General features: G+C 34.0%; 2 protein-coding genes and 2 non-coding genes across 5 annotated transcripts; 1 reads left to right on the plus strand and 3 right to left on the minus strand.

Annotated features, from left to right (window-relative positions):
- Positions 1–4449: 4449 nt before the first annotated feature.
- On the plus strand, positions 4450–9046 carry LOC137826971 (GTP-binding protein, HflX). Its single transcript, XM_068633139.1, has 12 exons — positions 4450–4904; positions 4978–5040; positions 5112–5201; positions 5289–5401; positions 6172–6240; positions 6684–6828; positions 6910–6965; positions 7078–7128; positions 7254–7308; positions 7442–7498; positions 7966–8085; positions 8180–9046. Exons 1-12 carry the CDS (start codon positions 4542–4544, stop codon positions 8624–8626), a joined length of 1629 nt encoding a protein of 542 aa, XP_068489240.1. The 5' UTR covers positions 4450–4541; the 3' UTR covers positions 8627–9046.
- Positions 9047–9257: 211 nt separating this feature from the next.
- Positions 9258–9329, minus strand: TRNAE-UUC (transfer RNA glutamic acid (anticodon UUC)). Its single transcript has one exon. It is a non-coding gene; the product is annotated as a tRNA-Glu (tRNA).
- A 539-nt stretch (positions 9330–9868) lies between these two features.
- Positions 9869–10029, minus strand: LOC137827358 (U1 spliceosomal RNA). Its single transcript, XR_011083744.1, has one exon. It is a non-coding gene; the product is annotated as a U1 spliceosomal RNA (small nuclear RNA).
- A 1808-nt stretch (positions 10030–11837) lies between these two features.
- LOC137826970 (PH, RCC1 and FYVE domains-containing protein 1) lies at positions 11838–20115 on the minus strand. Of its 2 annotated transcripts, XM_068633138.1 has the most exons (10): positions 19566–20115; positions 19374–19425; positions 18387–18473; positions 17426–17515; positions 16869–16949; positions 16529–16723; positions 14297–16432; positions 13541–13687; positions 12763–13148; positions 11838–12399 (listed from the first exon to the last, which is right to left on the minus strand). In XM_068633138.1, exons 1-10 carry the CDS (start codon positions 19577–19579, stop codon positions 12267–12269), a joined length of 3321 nt encoding a protein of 1106 aa, XP_068489239.1. In that variant the 5' UTR covers positions 19580–20115; the 3' UTR covers positions 11838–12266. The 2 variants fall into 2 exon arrangements, with proteins under 2 accessions (XP_068489239.1, XP_068489238.1); XM_068633137.2 differs by lacking the exon at positions 19566–20115 and having other exon boundaries at positions 19374–19457.
- Positions 20116–21443: the final 1328 nt, after the last annotated feature.

Raw genomic sequence — 21443 nt, forward strand, 5'->3', positions numbered from 1 at the left:
CAAACCACTAAGAAATTCCATTATGCATACCCTAGAATAGTATTTGATGTTTCATATTCATAAAATTAAATCAGTAAAGCTTATTGTCGTGACATTCTTCTCTTTTTACACTTTCAAGATAAAAAAATATCGGAACGCACTGGCAACCTCAAAACTCACCTTCTACAATTCGTCTCCTTCTTCAGTGGCTTCAATCCTTCTTTGGTGGCTTCATTTGTTGTCATCGCGGTGCCTCAATGCTACTTTCGAGTTACGTTGCTGCCATAGTCACGACAAGAACAATAATGGAGGTGTTTGGGTTGCTCTTTATTTAAGTTTCCAAGCTTTCGTGCGCTGACCACAGAAAAATGAAGGGTGGAAGGCTGCTGGGTGAGTTGGGTGCACATTTTACCTAAATCCTAATTTTCATTTCATTAAGGATATTTTTGTCCTTTTCTTTGTGTATATTGGGTGCAGTCCAAAATGATGTGGTGCAGGAAGAATCTGCCGAGGATATTAGTTGTTGGATTCAGGGTTTTGCAGGGAAGAGGAAGACATGATATATCTGTGAACAATAAATATCATCTCCCCTCAAAATAAGGAGATGTAGGGGAAAGCCACATCAGCATGTGTTATTTTCGAATTTACCCTCATTCATCTACAAAGATTTTTAATATTAAATTTTTTATTTATTTATATAAGATGTGATTTATTGTCTAATTTTATATATATTTAATATTTTAAGAAATTATTTAAAGTTCTCTTTTTATGTAATTTGTTGTTACGTTTATATGAATATATATCTTTTATGATTATTATGTTTATGAGTTAGTAATTTATTTGATAATAGTTTTTTATGAAATTATTTTCTATTGTTAATTATGTTATATTTTTTAGTATTTTTATTTTATTTTTCATTACTATAAGGTTTTTAATAATAAAAAATATTATTTTTCATTTATATAAGATTTGATTTATTTTTTAATTTTATAATACATGTTTAATATTTTAAGAAATTATTTGAATTTTTGTTTTTATTTAATATGTTGAATACATTTTTTTTCTAATTATAATTTTTAAATTATATATATTTATATTTAATATATATTTAGTTTCTAATTTTAATTTTTAAATCTATGAAATATGTGAAAAAGTTGTTTGTTTTTAAACAAAAATAACTCATTTCATTATTAAAATTTTTTAATAAGTAAGGATAAGTTTGTAAAGTAATATTTAACAATTTAAAAAAAAAAACTCTCTCACAACTATCACATCACTCACAAACTCTCATACACTTTTTTCACACATCCCCTCTAATATATCTCAATCCAAACATTCTCACTTTCTTCATAATTTCCTCTCACATCTCCACACATTCACTCCCTCAAATCCCCACATATTTCCTTCCCAATCCAAACACACCTTGAGTATTGTGGTTGAGTTGTTTTGGGTTTGTGCAATTTTTTGATTTGCCATTTGTTTTCTAAGGTCAAAGATTATGGGATTAAAATATTATTTTGATTGGGTTCTTTTTGTTTTAAGTATTATGTATCTTTTTATTTTGATTGCATATCTTAAAAGAGATAAATTCTATTGTCGTGCCTGATTACTCTACTTCAAATTAGTATATAATTATCCTTCTATATTTATTTTATTATATTATTATTATTATTAATTTATTTGGTTATTTTGTAATTTCAAAAATTAACAAAAATCGTTCTTTTTATACTTTTAATTTTTATTTATTGTCACTTAGTGGTTGTTAAATGTGGATGGAGGGATTGATACATTACTGATTTAAATTGATTTTATTCTCTATTTTTAAAATTAAAGATATCTATTATGTTCCCCTTCACTATTTTTATAAAATTAAACACTTCTAAATGTATAACAATTTATTATTTATTATTGAATTTCATTATATCTTATTTTTAATGTTATTTATATTTCAATTAATATTAAGTATCTATCTTATGTTTGCTACTTCAAATTAGTATATAAATATCCTTTATATTTATTTTATTATATTATTATTAATTTATTTTGATTATTTTGTAATTTCAAAAGTTAACAAAAATATTTTTTTTTATTTATGGTCATATAATGGTTGCTAGATGTGGAAAGAGTGGAGAGAGGAAGGGATAAATTTATCTTGACCGAGGAAGAGTAATAATAATGTTTATAATGCTACAGCGACATGTATAGTAAAAAAATAATACGAAAAAAAAAATGAGGATACGAAATCACTATAGTAGATACATTGGATGAGCATGAAGTAATTGATATTATACCTGCAGGACTAGAACTTCTTGTTTCATAAGGTGAATCTACCAAACTTTATCAGCAATTAACAAATAATCTTAATGTTGGTCGATTTGGTCAAGGGATGTGGAAATAGTACTACAAGATCCATTACGTGTCCAAGTTCTTTTGTTCATCCTGGCATCTATTATTTTAGCACAAATCTTTTTAAGAAGAAACAATTTGAGAAGGTTCAATTGTTCGAAATGAATTTTTAGTTTCACGTGTTACTTCTTTTATTTAAACTGATTTTATTTTCTATTTTTAAAATTAAAGATATCTATTGTGCCCTCCTTTACTAGGTTTTATTTTGTCCAAACAATCTCCAATACAATAGCAAGATTCAGATGTGCAACAACACCGCCAATAACAACCTTCGTCAATACTCAAAGTGTGTCTCCGTAACCACCTTCGTCAAAGCGTTTGTTTCCGCTGCTGTCGCTAATCTCGGTTCGGTTTTGACTTCCTAGGTTGCTCACTGTTGATGAAATAAGTCCGCTCCTGTCATTCTTTTTTCTGTAGATGGTCGAACCCACAAAAAATCTTTGGTAAGAAACCTCGAAACAAATCAAAATCATTTGATGAGAATCAAGGATTGAAACACCACCACTACATTGTTGTATTAAAATGTTATATTGTTTGGGATATTAAAAAAACTATTCAAACTATATCAATCCAAGTTTTGCACAGAGAAAGACAACTTACATCTGGAAGATCGTCCCCATCCGCATCATCTTCCTGGTAGATAAATTATTTCACTCATTGATTTTTGTTCTTTTGTGTTTAGTGACATCGGAATTCGAAATTTGTTATTGTTTGATTTTTAGTTATAGGTGGTGAATATTGTATTGAGAGGTGCATTTTCATGTAAAGTGTTTTACTTTATTTTTGCCAAATATCTCTATAGTAATACTAAACTACTCTTATAATTATATGGTTGATATGCCAGTCCTACCAACATTAGATGTTCCAATATGTAGCAAATTAGAAAGGTAAGTTTTACTGTTGTTTATCCCAAACCACCTTTTTTTACTCATCTGATGCCATCAAACCATAACAAATATGGGTTATACCATAGTAATTTATTTGCTTGAAATGTTTAATGTAGAGTTGAAAGGAAAAAATTAAAATTATTTAATATTCATATTTTAAAAGAAAATTCTTAAAATTTATTTATAGATATAAAAAACATAAATTAAAAGAAGATAATGAATAATAGAATGATTATAGATTATTTTTGTTTTCTATTTTTCTTTTAGAAAACAAAGATCTTATAATTTTTAAGTTTATATTTTTTAAACTGTATGATTATTTTGTTTTTATATGGTAGATAAAATTACAAAAACAAAAAAATAAACATTTATTAACAAAATTGCATAATAAAATTACAAGTTTTTTTAATCATATTTTGTCAAAATAAATTTTGTATTTAGAAATAGTTTCATACAAAAGACTCGAAATCCTTATGAGTATATTTGTTAACTATAAATTCTTATTATAATATTTTAATTCTTCATGTTTAGATTTATCAAATTTAGAATCTCTTTAAGAAAAATATTAAAAAATGTACCATTTAAAATATGTTATTTTTTTATATAAATTTCTTTGAATAAAAGAATAATGTATTACTTTTTACTAAGTTTTTCATTTTCTACCGTGCTAAACACAAATTTAAATACTAAATATTGGAAATAGAAAGGAGAAATAAATATATGAAGAATAACTTATAAAAAAAAGATAAAAAAACCTATTTATATGATAAATATTGTTTTAAAAATAAAATTGATATCTATTTGACATTGATTCAATCAATAAAAAACTCAATCAATAAAAAACATATATAATAATAATAATAATAATAAAATATCTAAATAATTAATAATAAAAGTAAAAAAATGTTAGTATGTATAATTGGAAAACCAAACAATAATTATATTTCTAAATGTTGAATTTAGCATTGATTTTAATTGTTTTGTAATAAATCATTCTATAGTTAAATATCTAGTGTTATTTTATTGGCAAAATAAAATACAGTTTTAAAAACTCTATTTTTTTCTAATTTTAATAATTTCATGTTAATATGGGTAAAAAAATGCTTTATTTTCATATTGGATAATGAAGTATGAATTATGAGATTTATAAAATAAAAGAAATCACCAAATTTTAGTTAACACTATGAAGGGCACTGAGGTAGTTTCACTTACCAAAAAAACCCTTCTTCGTTCCTCGAATGTTGAACAGGCGGAGAGAAAGACAGAAAAATGTTGAGAAGCTTCTCTTCTACACTGCGGGGATGTTCCAGAAGGTTCCGAACCCCACTCTCTTGCCACCAGAAGCTGTACACGAACGGAGGAGAGGGTGCACGTGTGAGGCCTCCGAAGCTTCTGGTGGTTCAGCCACGCGTGCGGCCGGATAAGCTGTTGCAGGCGAAGCTGAACGAAGCTCTGTGCCTCGCCAACTCCCTCGAGGACCAGCGCGATGGCTATTTCCTCACCGATTTCTTCGACAAGCCGTTGCCACCTCACGTGCTCGTCCAGAACCGCGTCCCACGAGCCGACTCCTATTTCGGCCACGGAACCGTCGATAACATCAAGTGCCACGTGAATGCTGCTGAGGAGTCTAAGGTTGCCTTGTCTTCTTAATGTGACTGTTATTATGTCTGAAAGTATTGTTAAGGGTGTAACTCGTGTGTTTCAGGAAGAGGTGGATGCAGTTTTTGTTAACGCCACACTGTCTGGGATTCAGCAGCGGAATCTTGAGGTAAGTGTGATGTGATTTTTGTGTCATTTTTGTTTCATGAAAGTGGGAATTGAGGTTTATGTACATGGCAGAGGGCTTGGGGGAAACCCGTGTTGGACCGTGTGGGACTTATCATTGAGATTTTCAATGCCCATGCGTTTACCAAGGAAGCGAAACTTCAGGTTGGTGATCTTTGAAGTGCCCTTCTTCTCGAAATGAAATGTTGTGTTGCACTGTTACTATATATTGTTTGGCATCTGGGAGTGCAGGCTGAACTCGCAGCTCTGTCCTACAAGAAGACCAGACTTGTTCGTGCTCGCGGCCCTGATGGTCGCTACACGTTTGGTGCTTCTGGGGAAGCTGAAGTTGTTAGCGCCCGAGGGTGAGTTTATTTCCAATTTTTCTACTGAGGGAGTGCTACCAATGCTCTCTAACACAATTTATTAAGAACTACAAAATGGTGAGAGTGCTTATTAACTAAGAGATGAGACCTACGCAATCTTGTGCGTTTCAACGAATTTCAACCAATTTTAGAGAGTCTGCTAAAAAGAACGTGTTACAGATATGCTGCTAGGATTTCTCTATATGCTCTTTGATAACGATGATGGTCTTTGAATTGGACCACTTTTTTTTCTTTATACATAAGCGATTATAGAGATTTGGGGCGTGACAGAATTTTGCCATATTTGATAAGTGTGATGTTGGCTATGGACAACACTTCCTCAAATTGGGCGAGTTTGTTTGTGATCCCTTCAGAGAGGGTTAGCCAACTAGAATAATCAGGCACAGGCACAGGCACATAGTATTTCAGTTAAACAAGCCTCATTCTTGCATATTGCATGATGACTTGACTTTTCTAATACCTAAATTTTTCACAGGAATCTATCTTTTTCTATTTTACATGTTTAGAACTCCAATTTTTTCCAGTCATGCCTATTTAATTTTTGGTTTACCTTTCTGTTACGAAGTATGGACATGGTTGAAACTGAATGTAGTTTTTCTTTCCACTAATCCCTACTCTTAATGAACATATACCAGTATGCACGTGTTGTTCTCTGAATTTGTGTATCCTTTAGCCTAGTCTATTGTATTGCTGTACTGAACTGATAGTTAGAGAGTAACATTTCTAGATTCAATACCTGTCAATTTCAGGAGAGGAAGTGGGGGACAAGGTTTTATGAGTGGTGCTGGAGAAACTGAACTTCAGCTTCAGCGACGAAGGTATGACTGTCATATCATATTGAACTTTTTTCATACAATATTCTCAAGTGGTATATTTCTTGTTTTCCTAGTAAATCTCATGGTTTCCTTATAAACCTGTGTTATTTTCATTGTTGATTTTTCACTTTCTCATTGCATCATACCATTGAAATTGTCGCTGTAATTTTTTTAATCCAAATAATATTTCAAAGGGGTGAATTATCTAGCTTTAATCTGCACTGAATTAAAATTCAATCCTGCCGAGCACAGTTCTCACCGAGTGTCATTAGATACATGAATCACAAGTTGTACTAGTAGAAGTTATGGGGTTCTTTTAAACTATAACGCATGCTCAGTAGTCCAGTGTACGGACTATGATCTATTTGTTGACGTGAAATCTAACAGTTTATATAATGATTTTATACTATGCATAATTGAATCACTAAAGTGCAAAATACCTTTAGAATCATAGAGAGGAGACTTTATTTATTATCTCAAATTGAAGAGGTTCGCCGCACCCGGGCTTTGCAGCGTGCTGGTCGCAGGAGACGTGGAGGTTCACCCGGACAAGGCTTACCCACTGTTGCTGTTGTTGGGTATACAAATGCTGTAAGTGGTCTAAATATGCGTATTTGATATTTATTTTAATCAGAAGCATAACTGCTATATCTTTCAACATGTTTTTATCAGGGAAAATCTACATTAGTAAGTAGATTATCGGACAGTGATCTGTATAGCGACTGTAGGTAAAAGTCACCTTCAATGCTACCCTTGTGCACTTACATCGTCTAATTCTAATATAATTTTTAGTGCTGGTATTTTCACTTTAGATACTTAATGGCATTACATGAATTGTAGATTGTTTGCCACAGTTGATCCTAGAGTGAGAAGTGCTGTTCTTCCTTCGGGGTAATTTGACCTGCAATTTATCATTTCTTTCTAATCTTAGCAGCAGTACCCTCCATTTTGTACATTGGTTGGTAGTGTTGAATATATATGCTTCACTATCCTGAATTCTTAATTTCTTTTTTCAGAAAGAAAGTGCTTTTCAGTGACACAGTGGGATTCATATCTGACTTGCCCGTACAGGTAATGTTGAAACATGAGCAAATTGTTGTGTCAGCGTGACTGTTCCCTGATTATTTTTTATCAAAATATTCTTCAACCATTCTTTTATGACAATTATCTAATCTAACCTTTTTTTTTATCTTAATTTGTGTAGCTGGTGGAAGCATTTCATGCAACTCTAGAAGAAGTGGTGGAAGCAGATCTGCTTGTGGTATGATTTTTCAATTTCTTTCAGTTTCTGGGGAACAGAAGTGGTAATTTAGCGTCTTTTGCATCTTGTCTGATTTATTTCTGATACCAGTCTCAATTTCACAAATCTCTTTTTTTTTTCCCTTAACTAAAAACAAATAGGAGAAAAAGAAAAAGGAAACATTAAAAGTGAATGGTGATAAATAAGATGACGATTGCATTGAAGATTTTCAAATTAGGACTTTCTTTTTCTACAAATATCCTTGATATGGTCGATTTATGCTTGTAATACAGATTGTATTTGGTTCTTCATACTTCTGGTTGCTCTTTATTTTTGGTGGACTGTTACTTTCTGTACAGTATGAATGAGACTTATTTTTTTGTTTTTATAGTAGCTATTGCTCCGAAACTTACAGGAGTCAATTATTTAGAATTTAATCTTTTATTTAGTAACTGACAAGTCAACTGTTAAATTTATTTTTCTTGTAGCATGTGGTCGATTCAAGTGCTCCCAATCTTGATGAGCATCGCACAACAGTCTTACTAGTTCTTCGACAAATAGGAGTGTCAGAAGAGAAGCTTCAGAATATGATTGAAGTTTGGAACAAGGTGATACAACTTACAAGTATATAACTCATCTACCCATTTACCAAATTGCAAGAACAACTGTTGATCTGTTCACTCAATCTCTGAAAATGTTTAGATTGATATCGAAGAAGAATGCGACGATGGTGATGAATATCTTGATGATGAAGATGAAGATGGCTTCAAGGTAGAAGATGATGTGAAATCTGAGTTATTAGCAGAAAATGAAGGCATGAAGGAGGTTGATTGCGAGGCCATGGAAGAGAAAGACTATTCTGATGGTTGGTTATATGCTAATGATTTGGTCGATGAAGCTGACCAACTAAATGAGTCCTTTGAACAGCACGATGGTCTGGAAAAAGATAGTTCAATTGATCAATCTGGTCCACATGTGAAAGCATCTGCTATCACAGGAGTTGGGTTGCAAGAATTGCTCGAATTGATAGATAATAAACTGTGTGTTCAAAACAAGAAGGGTGCACAAGTGGTTGAAAGAAGCATCTATGATCGTAAATGGAGGCCCCCCCACAATCAGGAGGAGTCTGGCATAGCAGTTGAACAGTAGATAGGAAAGTGTCTTTCCTTGCTTCCTTGTTATGTCCAAGTTTGATCATCAAAAAGTTGTGGGCCATTCTGTAATGTGATCATGGGACAAAACATTGCCTCTACAATCCAGATGAAGTAACTTCGAAGCAGCTCATGTGCTCAGGTTAATTGTCCTTCTGCTGTCGGAATCTGCCATTTATAAGCTTTCCATGGATGATAATTTAGTACTTAAAGATTGAATAAAGTTGGTGTGTAGAGTTGCAGTGGTTATACACTTCCTGCCAAACAAAAAAAAAAAGGTCCATCGATGTATAATTGAAGTAATAATAGCAGAATAGTGGTACACAAATAACTACATATTAAATATGTATTCGTTCGTTTTCAAAATAGATTGTAGTATAACATTTTTTCTGTATATACACAACAGATTTCACCTATAGTCATCGCTTATCACCGTTTAATTAGCTTGGTATCCACCTCTGCTTAAAAATCAATTATAGATATGTTTGAAGAAATAATGGCGGAATAACAACACAAGAAGAAAACAGTGACATCATTCAAGATATTTTTTCACGAATTTAGGTGTAATAAATTCCTGAATATGAAGAGGGATTAACATTGTAAAACACAATCAAAAGTTAATAAAAAAGTTCCGTCGCCGGGAATCGAACCCGGGTCTCCTGGGTGAAAGCCAGATATCCTAACCGCTGGACGACAACGGATTTATTGATAAAGATGCGTTACCAATATTATTTGACTATATAATTACTCAGGCTGCGAATATTTGACAGATGAATTGCGTAAAGTAATAAACTTCTTTCATTAAATTATTTGACGATAAACATAACCCATTATTAGAAAAAATTCTACAGTTCTCGCAATTTTATGCATAAAATTTGACACCTCGAACATGAAACTGAAGGACAAAAGGCAACATACAATTTACCTCAAGTTTTAATTTATCAAGGTAAAATGCCTATTTAGCAAATTCAAAATCCAAAGTAAATTAACTTAGACATGTTTGAAGAAGGAAAATCCAAAGCATAACAAACATATTTTTCGTATGCAAAAGGGTTACAACACAAACCATACTAGAAAAATATGTAAAAGATGACAACGGACATAAGAATAACAAAAATTACTTATATTCATTGTAAACCTGTTATTATTAAAATGTATAAATATAATAACAAATAAAAGATGACAAAACTATTAGAATATACCAATTATTTTGAAAAATTGAAATTTTGGAACTATAATGGAAGGGGCCGCGCGAACGCAGGCCCCCACTGCCACAAATTATGACGTAGGCTCTGCCACTTGGACAGACCTTAGGCAAGCACCCTTCCTAAGTGCAATGGAAGTCACATGCCTAGGCCATAGACCTTGCTGATCATCCATTGACCCCGTCCAGGTAAGTATGTTTCTCAATCCCATATGCCTAACCTTTATAGCCTATCAGATCCACTACTATACACATACTTTTCGATGTGGGACAAAATATTTCGCTTAAAATGAAACACAACAAAGACTGAGTATCCTATATCGACAGTCATAGCCAGAATGAGGTTTTACCTCCATAACCTCTACTTTACCGTGCACTAAGAAGATTTGAAGTAAAATTATATGAATTTATCAAGAGCTACTTGTCTAGTTTTTCAACAACAGAAGAGAAAAAAAAAAGTTCTACGAAACACACTAAGAAACACCAATGACATTACTATGAAAGTGTTATGCTTTCGCAATTTTATTACCAGCCAAAATGAAACAGCGTTTTAGCAATCTTATCAAAATAGTTGAACTTTTCGTTTTACATCTTATGCATAAAATAGTTTTCATCCAGCATAAATAACATGAAGAATACGTACTCAATTCAAGATTACTATTGAAGCCCGAGAGAGACTGAGAGAAACAAGTTGGGAGGAGTTAAAGCACTAATCATCAGTGCATAATTATAGTGTAATTCATTATGTTGGTAAGTAGTTATTTCCTTTTCCTCTTTCAAACTTTTATGCTCTGTAATAAATAGCTGTGTAAAGTATTGGGTGATAAGGGCAGTGAGATCAACTCAGAAAGTGCTTCTGCAGATAAGATGAAGAGGCAAGGGGGGAGAATTTGACCCTGACATGATCCTCTATGTGGAGTAAATAAATTCTTTACACAGTTGACAGTTCCAAAATATAGAAAAAGAGACTGTAATGAAACACATTATTAAACGAATCCACATATCTGAGAAGCCAATGTGTCAAAATAACCAGTAGGAATGATCATTACACTGTCATGTGCCTTTAACTTGTCTAATTTTTGTTATGAGGAACGTGTCTAAGTTGATGGCCATAGAACCTAGCCTACCCTTAATTCCTCTGCATGCATTGCCATATGGGATTAATTGATTGAGGGTTTTGTTAATAGGGCTTGGATCACCTTTTTCATTCAAAATTTGATCACCATTTGAATAACCTCTACTACTGTTTCCGGAGCCTCTGTGGGATGCATTTGCCTCCTCTCTTCAAAAATTATTTTTATGAAAAGTAGAAGAGATGCTAGGACATCCTATTTCATTTTGTATTTTAATATTTTGTATCAGAAGATGTGCGAAAAGTCGAGAAATAACTTGTGAGTACAGAAGCTATGGCCTCCTCCAGATCATCTTGGATTCAGAAAATTATCTTCCTTTGGTTTCTGACACCTTTTCCTATGGAAAATTTTGGTGTTATGATCCCCGTACTGTACCTAGCCAACCCATTACCTTTTGTGTCTGGAATATTTCTTTCTGTCTCACTATTCCTGAGTCTCATTTATGCATATTGTTTATTTACATAAATGAATAACAAGCTTTGACATTGATTAAGATATTTCGTATTACATACAGTGAGTGAGGGAGAGAGGAATCAAGTTACAGGACATACTTCATAACTTCTTCCTGAAGTGATAGAAGTTCTTATTAAATAAATCAACTCTCTGAACTTTGATATACTATAGAAATCAAACAATGCTACATGGCACTTCTTTGGTTTAACATGTCATATGAAATTAAAAAGGTAAACAAATTTGTAATATGGGATTGCATGTCTGCAAAAACCTGGATTATTCAATTTCTTATATTCATCGAGAGATTTTGATAATTAAATTTATAAAAATGAATAGTAGAATTTGATACCTGATAATATATAGACACATATATGATAAAAGAAAACTGATGAATAAAAAGGTGGTGCAAGTGTTCCCTGTTAAAAGTAGGCAATTGGCAGGGCCATGTAAATATATTTAGCTGATTAGTGCCGTTGTTCCCATGGCTTAAGGAATTTATATCCCGTGTAGAAGAAAAATTTGCAAATGCATTCGCTTATGAAATTTACACTGCAGCTCCTTTCAACCAGAGCCTGCAACCTACTAAGAATTTACATTTCTCACCCTCAACCCCCACACAAGGTACATATAGGGAAAAAATGGAAAGTGAAATCAAAGAGGAAAAGATGAAGAAGAAAACGAGGAGGAATTACAAATCACAATCAATCCCTATTCTCTCTCCTACTATGCCAAACCCCAGCTTCCCTCGTGGTTTTATATTAGATGGAAGCCAAATGAAATTGATCAGTGCGGTCTTGCTCTAATCCCAGCCAAAATGATGAAAAACATCTCATTTACAGGTTGTCATGTCAATGAGCCAGGTCTTCACTCCCAACACCGACAGTAGACTTGTCAATCATGAGCACATTGTACTGTTCATATACTCTTGCACGATTCTCAGCCCACCATTGCTCTGCTTGCTTCTCACTGAACCTCTTCCGACTACATTCACCAATGTTAAAGGATAAAACTCAGGTTATAAAATTGCTAATCGTTAAATGCCGTACAGTTATCTGGTTTGTCCTACCAATACCAAACTACAAACATTACAGTGGGAAGCAAAAAAGAGAAAATATGTAATTGGTCACAACATGAATAATGCAACTAAATTTCCATTAGAATTAAAATGTCACTGACGTATGAATAATGCTCGTCAAGGCTTTTAACACCATGTATATTTTATCCTACTTTTTCTTCCATAAAAGTAGGATACAATATTTTACATTAACAAATTTAGCATGTGAAGTTATGTAAGATGTAAAATGTAAAATGGCGGAAAAAATATGTCCGTAAAATACTGCATACCTGAAGCGAACTCTCTTAAGCTCTATTTTACCTCCTGGAAGGGAGGTGAGCGTAATATAAACACCAGGTTCATCTTGCTCAACCCATTCACTTTCACTACGGGATTCACAGTCTTTTGTTCTGCTCCCATTTCTATTTGTTGAATCAGACTGGCCCTGTTTATTGTGACCTGCACTTCGGTTACTAACTGTGCTTGATCCATTTGAGAGTAACTGGTTGTTTGATGCAGTTAAATCTGCCTCTGGACTTGATGTTTGAATATTTAATCGGTCAATGGAAGCATAGTTAACATCATTGGAACAAGGATTGGAACCAAAAGAAGCAATAGACGGTGATTTCACATTCCTAGCAGGTACTACAGGTAGCCTCTCAGCCATGTCCTTCAACTGCTCAGGACAGAAAACAAATAAACTTTGGATCAATTAGCCTTGCAATGATACATCCAGTACAAATCTAGAACAGAGCTATACAAGCTTAAAGATTTTAAAAGTCCACTGTGTTGGGCATGAAATTGAATCAGGATTGACTGTAACTCTGTAAATGTCACATTTCATGGCTTTACAATTTGATTTTAGGGTCAATTAGAGTTAATTCGGACAATCTGCAATATATTGCCTGGCTAATAAAAAAATCCTGGACATAACCGCTGATTTGTTTCAAAAAGAAAAATAAAAGGCTCCCACCCATTAAATGTACAGAATTATTTTTTGCTTTCTTCATTGACTAAGTTATTGGCTGTAATAGTTTAATTAGTAATTTAAGAGATTAAAGCTTCAACCTGAGCAGTGAGTGACTTTATTACTTCCTTTGCTGCTTTGCATTTGGCAGTTTCTTCCCCGGCAATTGCTATTGCATCTTTTAGCTGTTTAGTTGTTCTTTCCAGCTCAACTTCTTGAAGTTGGGCCTTCCGAGTCAGGTTTTCCACCTACAAGGGAAAAAAATTAAACATCTTTGTTGAAAGTTTAGAAAAATAAAGGGGAGAAAGGAAGGTGGAAAGAATCAGTTCAACGAAAGTGTGTTATAGAGATCAGGCATTCTCTATGTCAAATAGTAAACCACTTATGAAAGAATAATAGAAGATAGGTGATAAGAAGTTCTCTAATTGATTCATTGAACCCTCAAAAACAAAAAATGGGAAAGAAAAAATCCACTGTAAAAAAATCTACTGACTGTTAACCTTTTATGAGATAGAAGTATAAATCACAAACCCTGACTACCTTCAACAGTAGATTATTATAATAAAATACAGCAAGTAATTGAGCAACTCACTGACTTGCAATGAATATGCATATTGCTACATGCGCCCAGGCATAAACTATATAATATCATAATAGCATATAACTTCCTTCTTGTCTTCATTCTCACACGGTGTCTAGCTCATTTCATCAGACAAATTCCCAAAAATTAGCATCATAACAAATGACCAGTTGTAATACAAATACAGAGCCATTTGAATCCATTTTTGTTAAAATTCTATTACAATTAATTACAGCAAGAAAGCAAATACTGACATTGAGTACATAAAGCAAGATACCTGTGATCTTAATTTAATAACCTCCTGACTGAGGCTATCGTTAGTCCTCTTAGCATCATCCACAACTATCTTTGGTGATGTAAGACCTCCTAGCGTTGGGGTTGGTGTAGTTGAACGAGGTGGACTAGGTCGTCTAGATATTGGGGATGTTGCTCGGGAAACAATTCTAGATCCAGGTACAGAAGCTGAGAAAAATTTCTTTGATGATCCAAAAACAGGATTAAAAGATTTAGAAATATTCAATGCTCCCCATTGTGAACCCCCATTTGGAACAGGTGAGACACGGCTACTGTTGAATTCCAATTTCTTGTTTTTCTTTGAAGATCTGCTTTCCACTTGTTTGAAGGATTCAATTGAAGAAAACCTGGCAAGTTGATTACGAGATCTGGAATCTAATTTATCATCCTTATCAATTAACTCCAGCGACCCACGATTGACACTTCCTCTTCTGCTCACAGAAGAATGAGATGAAGAATCAGTTTCTACTGTTTTCCTAAGTTTATTAAAACAATTATCACAGACACGATAAGGTTTGTTGGGGTTTGGTGCCATTGAAGCCTTAAGAGACTTCTTACTGCTACATGAATGGCAAAAAACAAGTCCGCAATTATAACAATTGTGGCGTTTTCTTTTGAAATTAAATGGCATACGACAGCCTGTACACATAGACTGGTCAACACCGGAAACCCACTTATGCAGACATATAGCTGCAGTGAAATTAGTTCCGCAAGCAATACTCTTGACATCTTTGTCCTTCAGAGCTTCAACCAATGTTGGGGAATTTCTATCATCTGTATCCCCATGGCCTAAACGACCATTTGCACCCTTTCCCCAAGTGTAAACTTCAGTCCTTGAAGTTAAAACTGCAACATGATACGCACCACATGCTATCTCCTCCACGAAACTTTTTGACGAAAGTTTCCCTTCAACACGAATTGGTAGCCTCCCATCAGCCTGAGGATTGCCTAATTGGCCATAGACAGGACTACCCATTGTATAGACATGGCCAGAGGTGGTAAGTGCAACAGTGAGGCTATGTCCACAAGCAACTTGACAAAAATTGGGTTCAATGAGGGCAACACACGTAGGAACAAGTTTTTCTTCCTTACTACCATGCCCAAGTCGACCTTTGTCTCCATCACCCCAAGTAAACAGCTTCCCTGAAGAGCAGTTGCTGGAACTTGAATTTCCAACCATGACTTCTACGACTGCAGCCGAATGCCAAACCCCACACGCAGCCCGCACAGTACGAAGACCCTTGAGGGACTCTACTTCCCTCGGCAATGAAACACTTTTTCGGTCTCCATGACCCAAAGCACCAAATGTACCATCACCAAAAGTAAATAATTGACCAGCAGATGTCACAACAGCAGTGTGCCATGGTCCACAAGAAATATATGAAACATGTATGCCTTCCAAGGGGCCATTTACTCTCTTTGGTACCCAGTGGCTCACTTGATTTCCGTGTCCTAGAAGTCCATAATTGTATGTACCATTACCCCACGTATAGAGATCACCAGAAAGTGTCACAGCACATGTGTGATATTCCCCACAAGCTACAAGTTCAATATTTGTATTACTTAGAGCATCTATAAGCTTTGGATGGAGAACATCAGAGTCAACACCGTGTCCGAGTCTGCCACCTGATTCCTCCCCCCAGGAGAAAATTTCACCTTGTTTGGTCACTAGGGCTGCATGTCGTCCACCACAAGCAATATTCTGAACATCAAGAACTACTGCAGATTCCAAGGCTTTGGGAAATAGAGAATCCATTTTCACACCCAAACCACTCCCAACTCGGTGATTCCCACCACCCAGAACACCATCACCTGTGCCTTCCCCCCAAATGAAAACATCCCCTAGAGCATCACCATCATCATGACCAGAACCTTGGCTAGATGTGCTAACAGCACTTGATAGACTCACTCTAAAAGCATCCATACCCATTGTTTTCATGTGACCATGCATACTGTCTGATCCTCCCGACGACACAGAATGTACTGAAGCACTGGCAGAATCTGGAGGAAAGAAAGACTTTTGAGGGACAGCATATAAAACCACATCCAATGCTTTATCCAAACCATTCTTAGGGGGGCTCTCATATGGGCTATGAAGGCGAAGGTGATCCCCGCTATCCTGAATAGAACAAACAAATATTCTCTAAATAAACATTTTCAACTTCAATTGAGAGAGAGTGAGAAATTCGAACGGACATAAGCAATATGTTAATACCTTTTTCAGGCTTTCATTACTGCCAAAGGGAGAATTTAACGGAGAACTTCTTCTAGTGTAGGTTCGAGGACTATTAGCCTCAGATGGAATACCTTCACTTCTTGACTCTGTTCTCCACTTCCGATGATGGCTACGGGAAATCAATGCTTTCAAACCACTGAACCAGACTTCAGCTTCATCTTTGTCCTTGCATATCTAGTAGAAAATAATCAAACCATCAGACTGTGTTATATAAAATTTATTGATCCTGTTCACAAAATCAATAACATCCGTACAAGTAAAGCAACAGGACTACTGCAGCAAAAAAATCCAAAGGGGAGAGGAATGAAGAAATTCATACCAAGTCCAGTGACCTATCATTGTAGATAAGAGAGAATGACTGGTATTCTTTCTCAGGTCGTGGATATCTTTGAAAGATAGGCTGAAAAGAGTAGGGCCATTTTTTATCAATCATAACAGAGAACCTTATCACTTAAAGAATTCATGGTAGATGCCGAAAGTCAAAAAGGCATGAGTAATGTCTTTGAAGATAAATGCCAACTTATTAGAATAGGACACTGAAAGAGCAAACATTATGTTCCTCAAAGCAAAACACAATCTAATAGTTACCACAAGCAGGTATATTGTAAACTATTCATAATACTAAAGAAACAAGGCCTTTTACTGTAGATGGATAATGAAATATATCATATTCAGAAATCTTGACTTCCAGCACATGGTGGTCACACTCACATCACAAGTGCATATAGAGATAGGGGACAAACTGTATAAGTCATACAAACATCAAATTCAACAGAACTATCTTATAACTGGTTATCTCAACATGGTAAGGCACTGTTGGCTAAATCTAAAGAAGCAAACAATATAATGACTTTACATGTCAATTTAAAAACTTACTGTGCGTTGTCCAGATATAATTCTGGAGACATGACTCAGTTTAAGGTGTTTCTCTTCTTTCCCTGAGAACCATATCAAAACAGATTCATCCTGAAAAAATAATAGAGAAATCAAATTTTAACTTTTGGTTACTGGAAAACATCTAAAAACAAACTTTAATGTAATAAAAACAAAATAAATTATGAAAATAATATGTGTAAACCACAAACAAGATTATTTCAAACCATGAAATGGCATGAAAGTAATTCCGTAAAGGGTATGCATAACCACCAAATACAAGAGTTTGATATGGCATGGTGGTCAATAAGGTACCATGAATGCTCACGTCCAAACTCTAGATATGTGGACTAGAGTGTTTGCTTTAACAAGATTTGGCATGTTTTTTGAAGGCCAGCTTCCCATTTTACAATATTGGCACAATGGGTGTCTTAACCAGATATAATCCTTCTAATGTGGGCCAGAAGTTGTATCCCACCATACACTACTAAATTTTCCCAGTAAACTAAGCAGGGCTGCCCACTTCCAATGGTTATACTAAAAGAAACATCAAGTTATCATATTTTCAATATGTTGCTGAAAATTCATGTTAAGCTCAATACATAATCATTGTGACTTTATCAAAATTTCGTAATGTTGTTACTGCAAACACTTTGAAACCTAATCTTAAGCTAAACTAATTGATGGTGAGAAATTGATTAATCTTTCTTTAATATTTGTAATTTTTCTAGTAGAGCATTAAGCATTCAAATCTAATAATTTTCACAATCTAATCTGTTTCAAGGTTCCCTACTATCACTTAGAATAAATATTTTCACCACTATTTAAGAATAAATAAATACAAAATAAAATGTAGAAAGATCAAGGATTTTATTAAAGCCAAATACAATTCTTTGAAGAAAAAAATTGTGAACACACTTCAACAAGGATCATTTTAATTTACAGATTAAGAGTACAAACTCACATTGGAAAGACGAAAGGGGCAAAACTTGGGTTTTCCCCTTCTCCCATACTTGAGCAAGCAGGCCCCTTTCTTTAAAGCAGTAATGGCCTGTCAATAAGATCAATAAAGGATTCAGCCAGCATGTACAGCACATCTGAAGATAGAAGAAGACTTAAAGCATAGAGAAATCACTGAATAAGCATAGCACATGGATAACATTACTGAAAAGCACGAAGATCAGCCTGCTAAAGTCCAAAACTCAACATAACAGAGCAACAACTGACTGAACGCTATTGAAAAATTTACTACAACCAGGCCATATAAAAGAACATATCCAACTCTTTTGTCATTCAGTCAATATAATAGTCAAGCAGCATATTTTAGAGCCATACAAAATAGCATTTAACTTGTCTTCCTGTGGCAGAACACGGTAACTAACACCCAAATAATTCATAAAAGTGAAAAATAATTAATTAGAAAGGCCCATAAATGATAAAATTAGTGAAACATAAATTCAAAAAATAATTAATCTAATATTCACATAGTCAAATATCTAATTATTTAGCCCGCAAAAGAAGTAAACAAAACTTTGAACACACACTTAACTACATATCAACACACACTACTCAAATTTGAATTAAAAGAAGAAAACTTAAAGTAACAGGTCAAAACAACCAAGATTTTTCACTGCCAACTACAAACTAGCTTGACCTGATGTTACAATCCTAGCGGCAGTCAAACTAGCGAATCATAGACATTCATCAACATATCCATAATTTTAAGTTCCTAGCGAAATTAAGCCAATAACCTAATCCCTCCCTCGTCCCAAATTTACAATGCCCCCACAAACAGAAAATAAGAACATTGCCAACACTGTACAACGCACGCACAGCACACAGATTAACAAAATCTAAAAGCAAACAGTACTACAAAATAAAATTCAAAGCACAACGCTACAGAGAAAAGTTTCCAAAGAAATGGACAAATTATATATATAATATAATATACCTGCTCAATGTCTCTTTCCACAGGGCCGGTTCTGCTAAGATCCGAAGCCATTCTACCAGTCCGCGACATCACGCAAAACAAAACCAAAAAAAAAACGCAAAAGAAAAAAAAAACACAAACAGCACTAATTAGAAACTTTCACTTTCTCCTCAAATCTAAACACTAATCTTTTACATTCACCAGTTCTCGTACCCGAACCCCTCCATTCATCAATTCACCCACTCAAACCCTCGCTCCAACAGCTCCAAGCCTCCTCCAGCACGCGAATCCACCATAATTACAGCTCCATCTCGCACTCACCGAATCGAAGCTTTGCTCCGTAGCTTCATGCGGCGCAGGAACCACTCTAGCGTGCTCCGACGAGGCGATTGGCACCGCGGCAAGGCGCTAGGTTGCGGCGGAAGAAGGCGATCGAGGAACGACGGCGACGCTCGGCGGATTCCGGTGATGGAGAGGTCAGCGAGCTCGCGGCGAGGAAGTGCGCCGAAACGGAATGGGAGAATCTAGGGAAGTATGATCTGCAAAATCAGTTGCAGATGAGAGAGAGAGAAGGGAGAGGGAGCTAGAGAGAGAGAAGGTGAGGTTTTAGAGAGAGAAAGCGAAGGGGAATTATAAAAAGCATAGAAAAAGAAACACAGTGTACGTCTATGGCTGAGGAATGAGTGAGTGTGTGTGTGTGTGAGAGAGAGAGAGAGAGAGAGAGAGAGAGCGAGCTCAAAACAGAAGCAAGCTACATTCATTTTTTTAAAAATTGAAAAAATTAAAAAGTTAAAGCGATCGAAAATCACCCTAAATTTCGCCATAATTTACGACCTTGCCATTACGCTACGCTTTTTCTTTTTGGTTTTTTACGAAATTATTACAAAATTAAAAATACTTTGTTTGGTTCATTACAATGTGAAAAATATATCGACATAAAAAAAAAAGAAATAAATAATATTTTAAAATAAAGAAATAAAGAAAGAAAGAAAAAAGGTAGCTTAGGAAGGTGATTTTAATACTATACATGTGAATATAATTGCAGTGCCGAAAATACCGGAATGGCTTTGTGCCGTTTGGATGGAGTTAGGATTAATTTTTTAAGATTATTATTCTTTTATTTTATTATGTATTTGAAGCACACTCACTGAAATGCTGTATTTTTATTTAGTGTGTTTTTATATTTAATAGTTAATGTGACACCACAATAACTTTTTAATTAAATGAATTTTAAAATATGAAATAAATTAAAATTATATATATTCTTATAATTTTATAGGTTATTGGGCACTCATCAAGTCTTATATTTCTTCATCAATTGGTAAGGATATTTATTGATTCTTCAGTCTCATACATTTATTTATATTATTTGGTTTATCAATAAAGTTTCCATTTCAATATCTTATATGGGATAGGATATTTCATAGTTCAATATTTATAGTATACTTAACATAGGTTATGCTATTCTTGTAATAATCATCTCTCACGTAATTACATCACTAATTTCATCACATACAAGTATAAATGTTAATTTATCCATACTAAATAAAGAATCATTTCATCTAATGAGATAGAGACAATACAATTTACAGTCAAAATTATGTTAAAAAAATCACAATTCTATTATATTACATTGGAAACCTAATCATTAACTAAATTTGTTTCAATCAATCTTACTCTTAGTTATAAAATTGTGGGCCTATAATAACAACACAAAATTTACTTGTATTTTCATATTCACTTAATACTTATTCATTAACCATCCATCAAATACTAACTAAGATTTAAAATTTAGTAAAAAATGACAATATTGATTTGGTTATTCAATTAAGGAAAATTCACTCAAAGTCAAATTTCAAAAATAATCCAATTTAAAATTTACAACCAAATCAACTTCTTTTACTTTTATTTTTCTTGCACTATAAGAAAATCAAATATTAAATAAAAGGATGTGACAAAAGTATACCATCACTGATTACCTCACCGATTAAAACCCTAATTTTTTTTTAATTTTATGTTACTTTTCATGCATGAGACACACATTGTTTAACATGAGTTTTAATAATAATAATAATAAAATAAGAAACTCAA

The sequence above is a fragment of the Phaseolus vulgaris genome, chromosome 8 (assembly GCF_051622355.1).
Source record: "Phaseolus vulgaris cultivar YP4 chromosome 8, ASM5162235v1, whole genome shotgun sequence".
Lineage (NCBI taxonomy): Eukaryota > Viridiplantae > Streptophyta > Magnoliopsida > Fabales > Fabaceae > Phaseolus > Phaseolus vulgaris.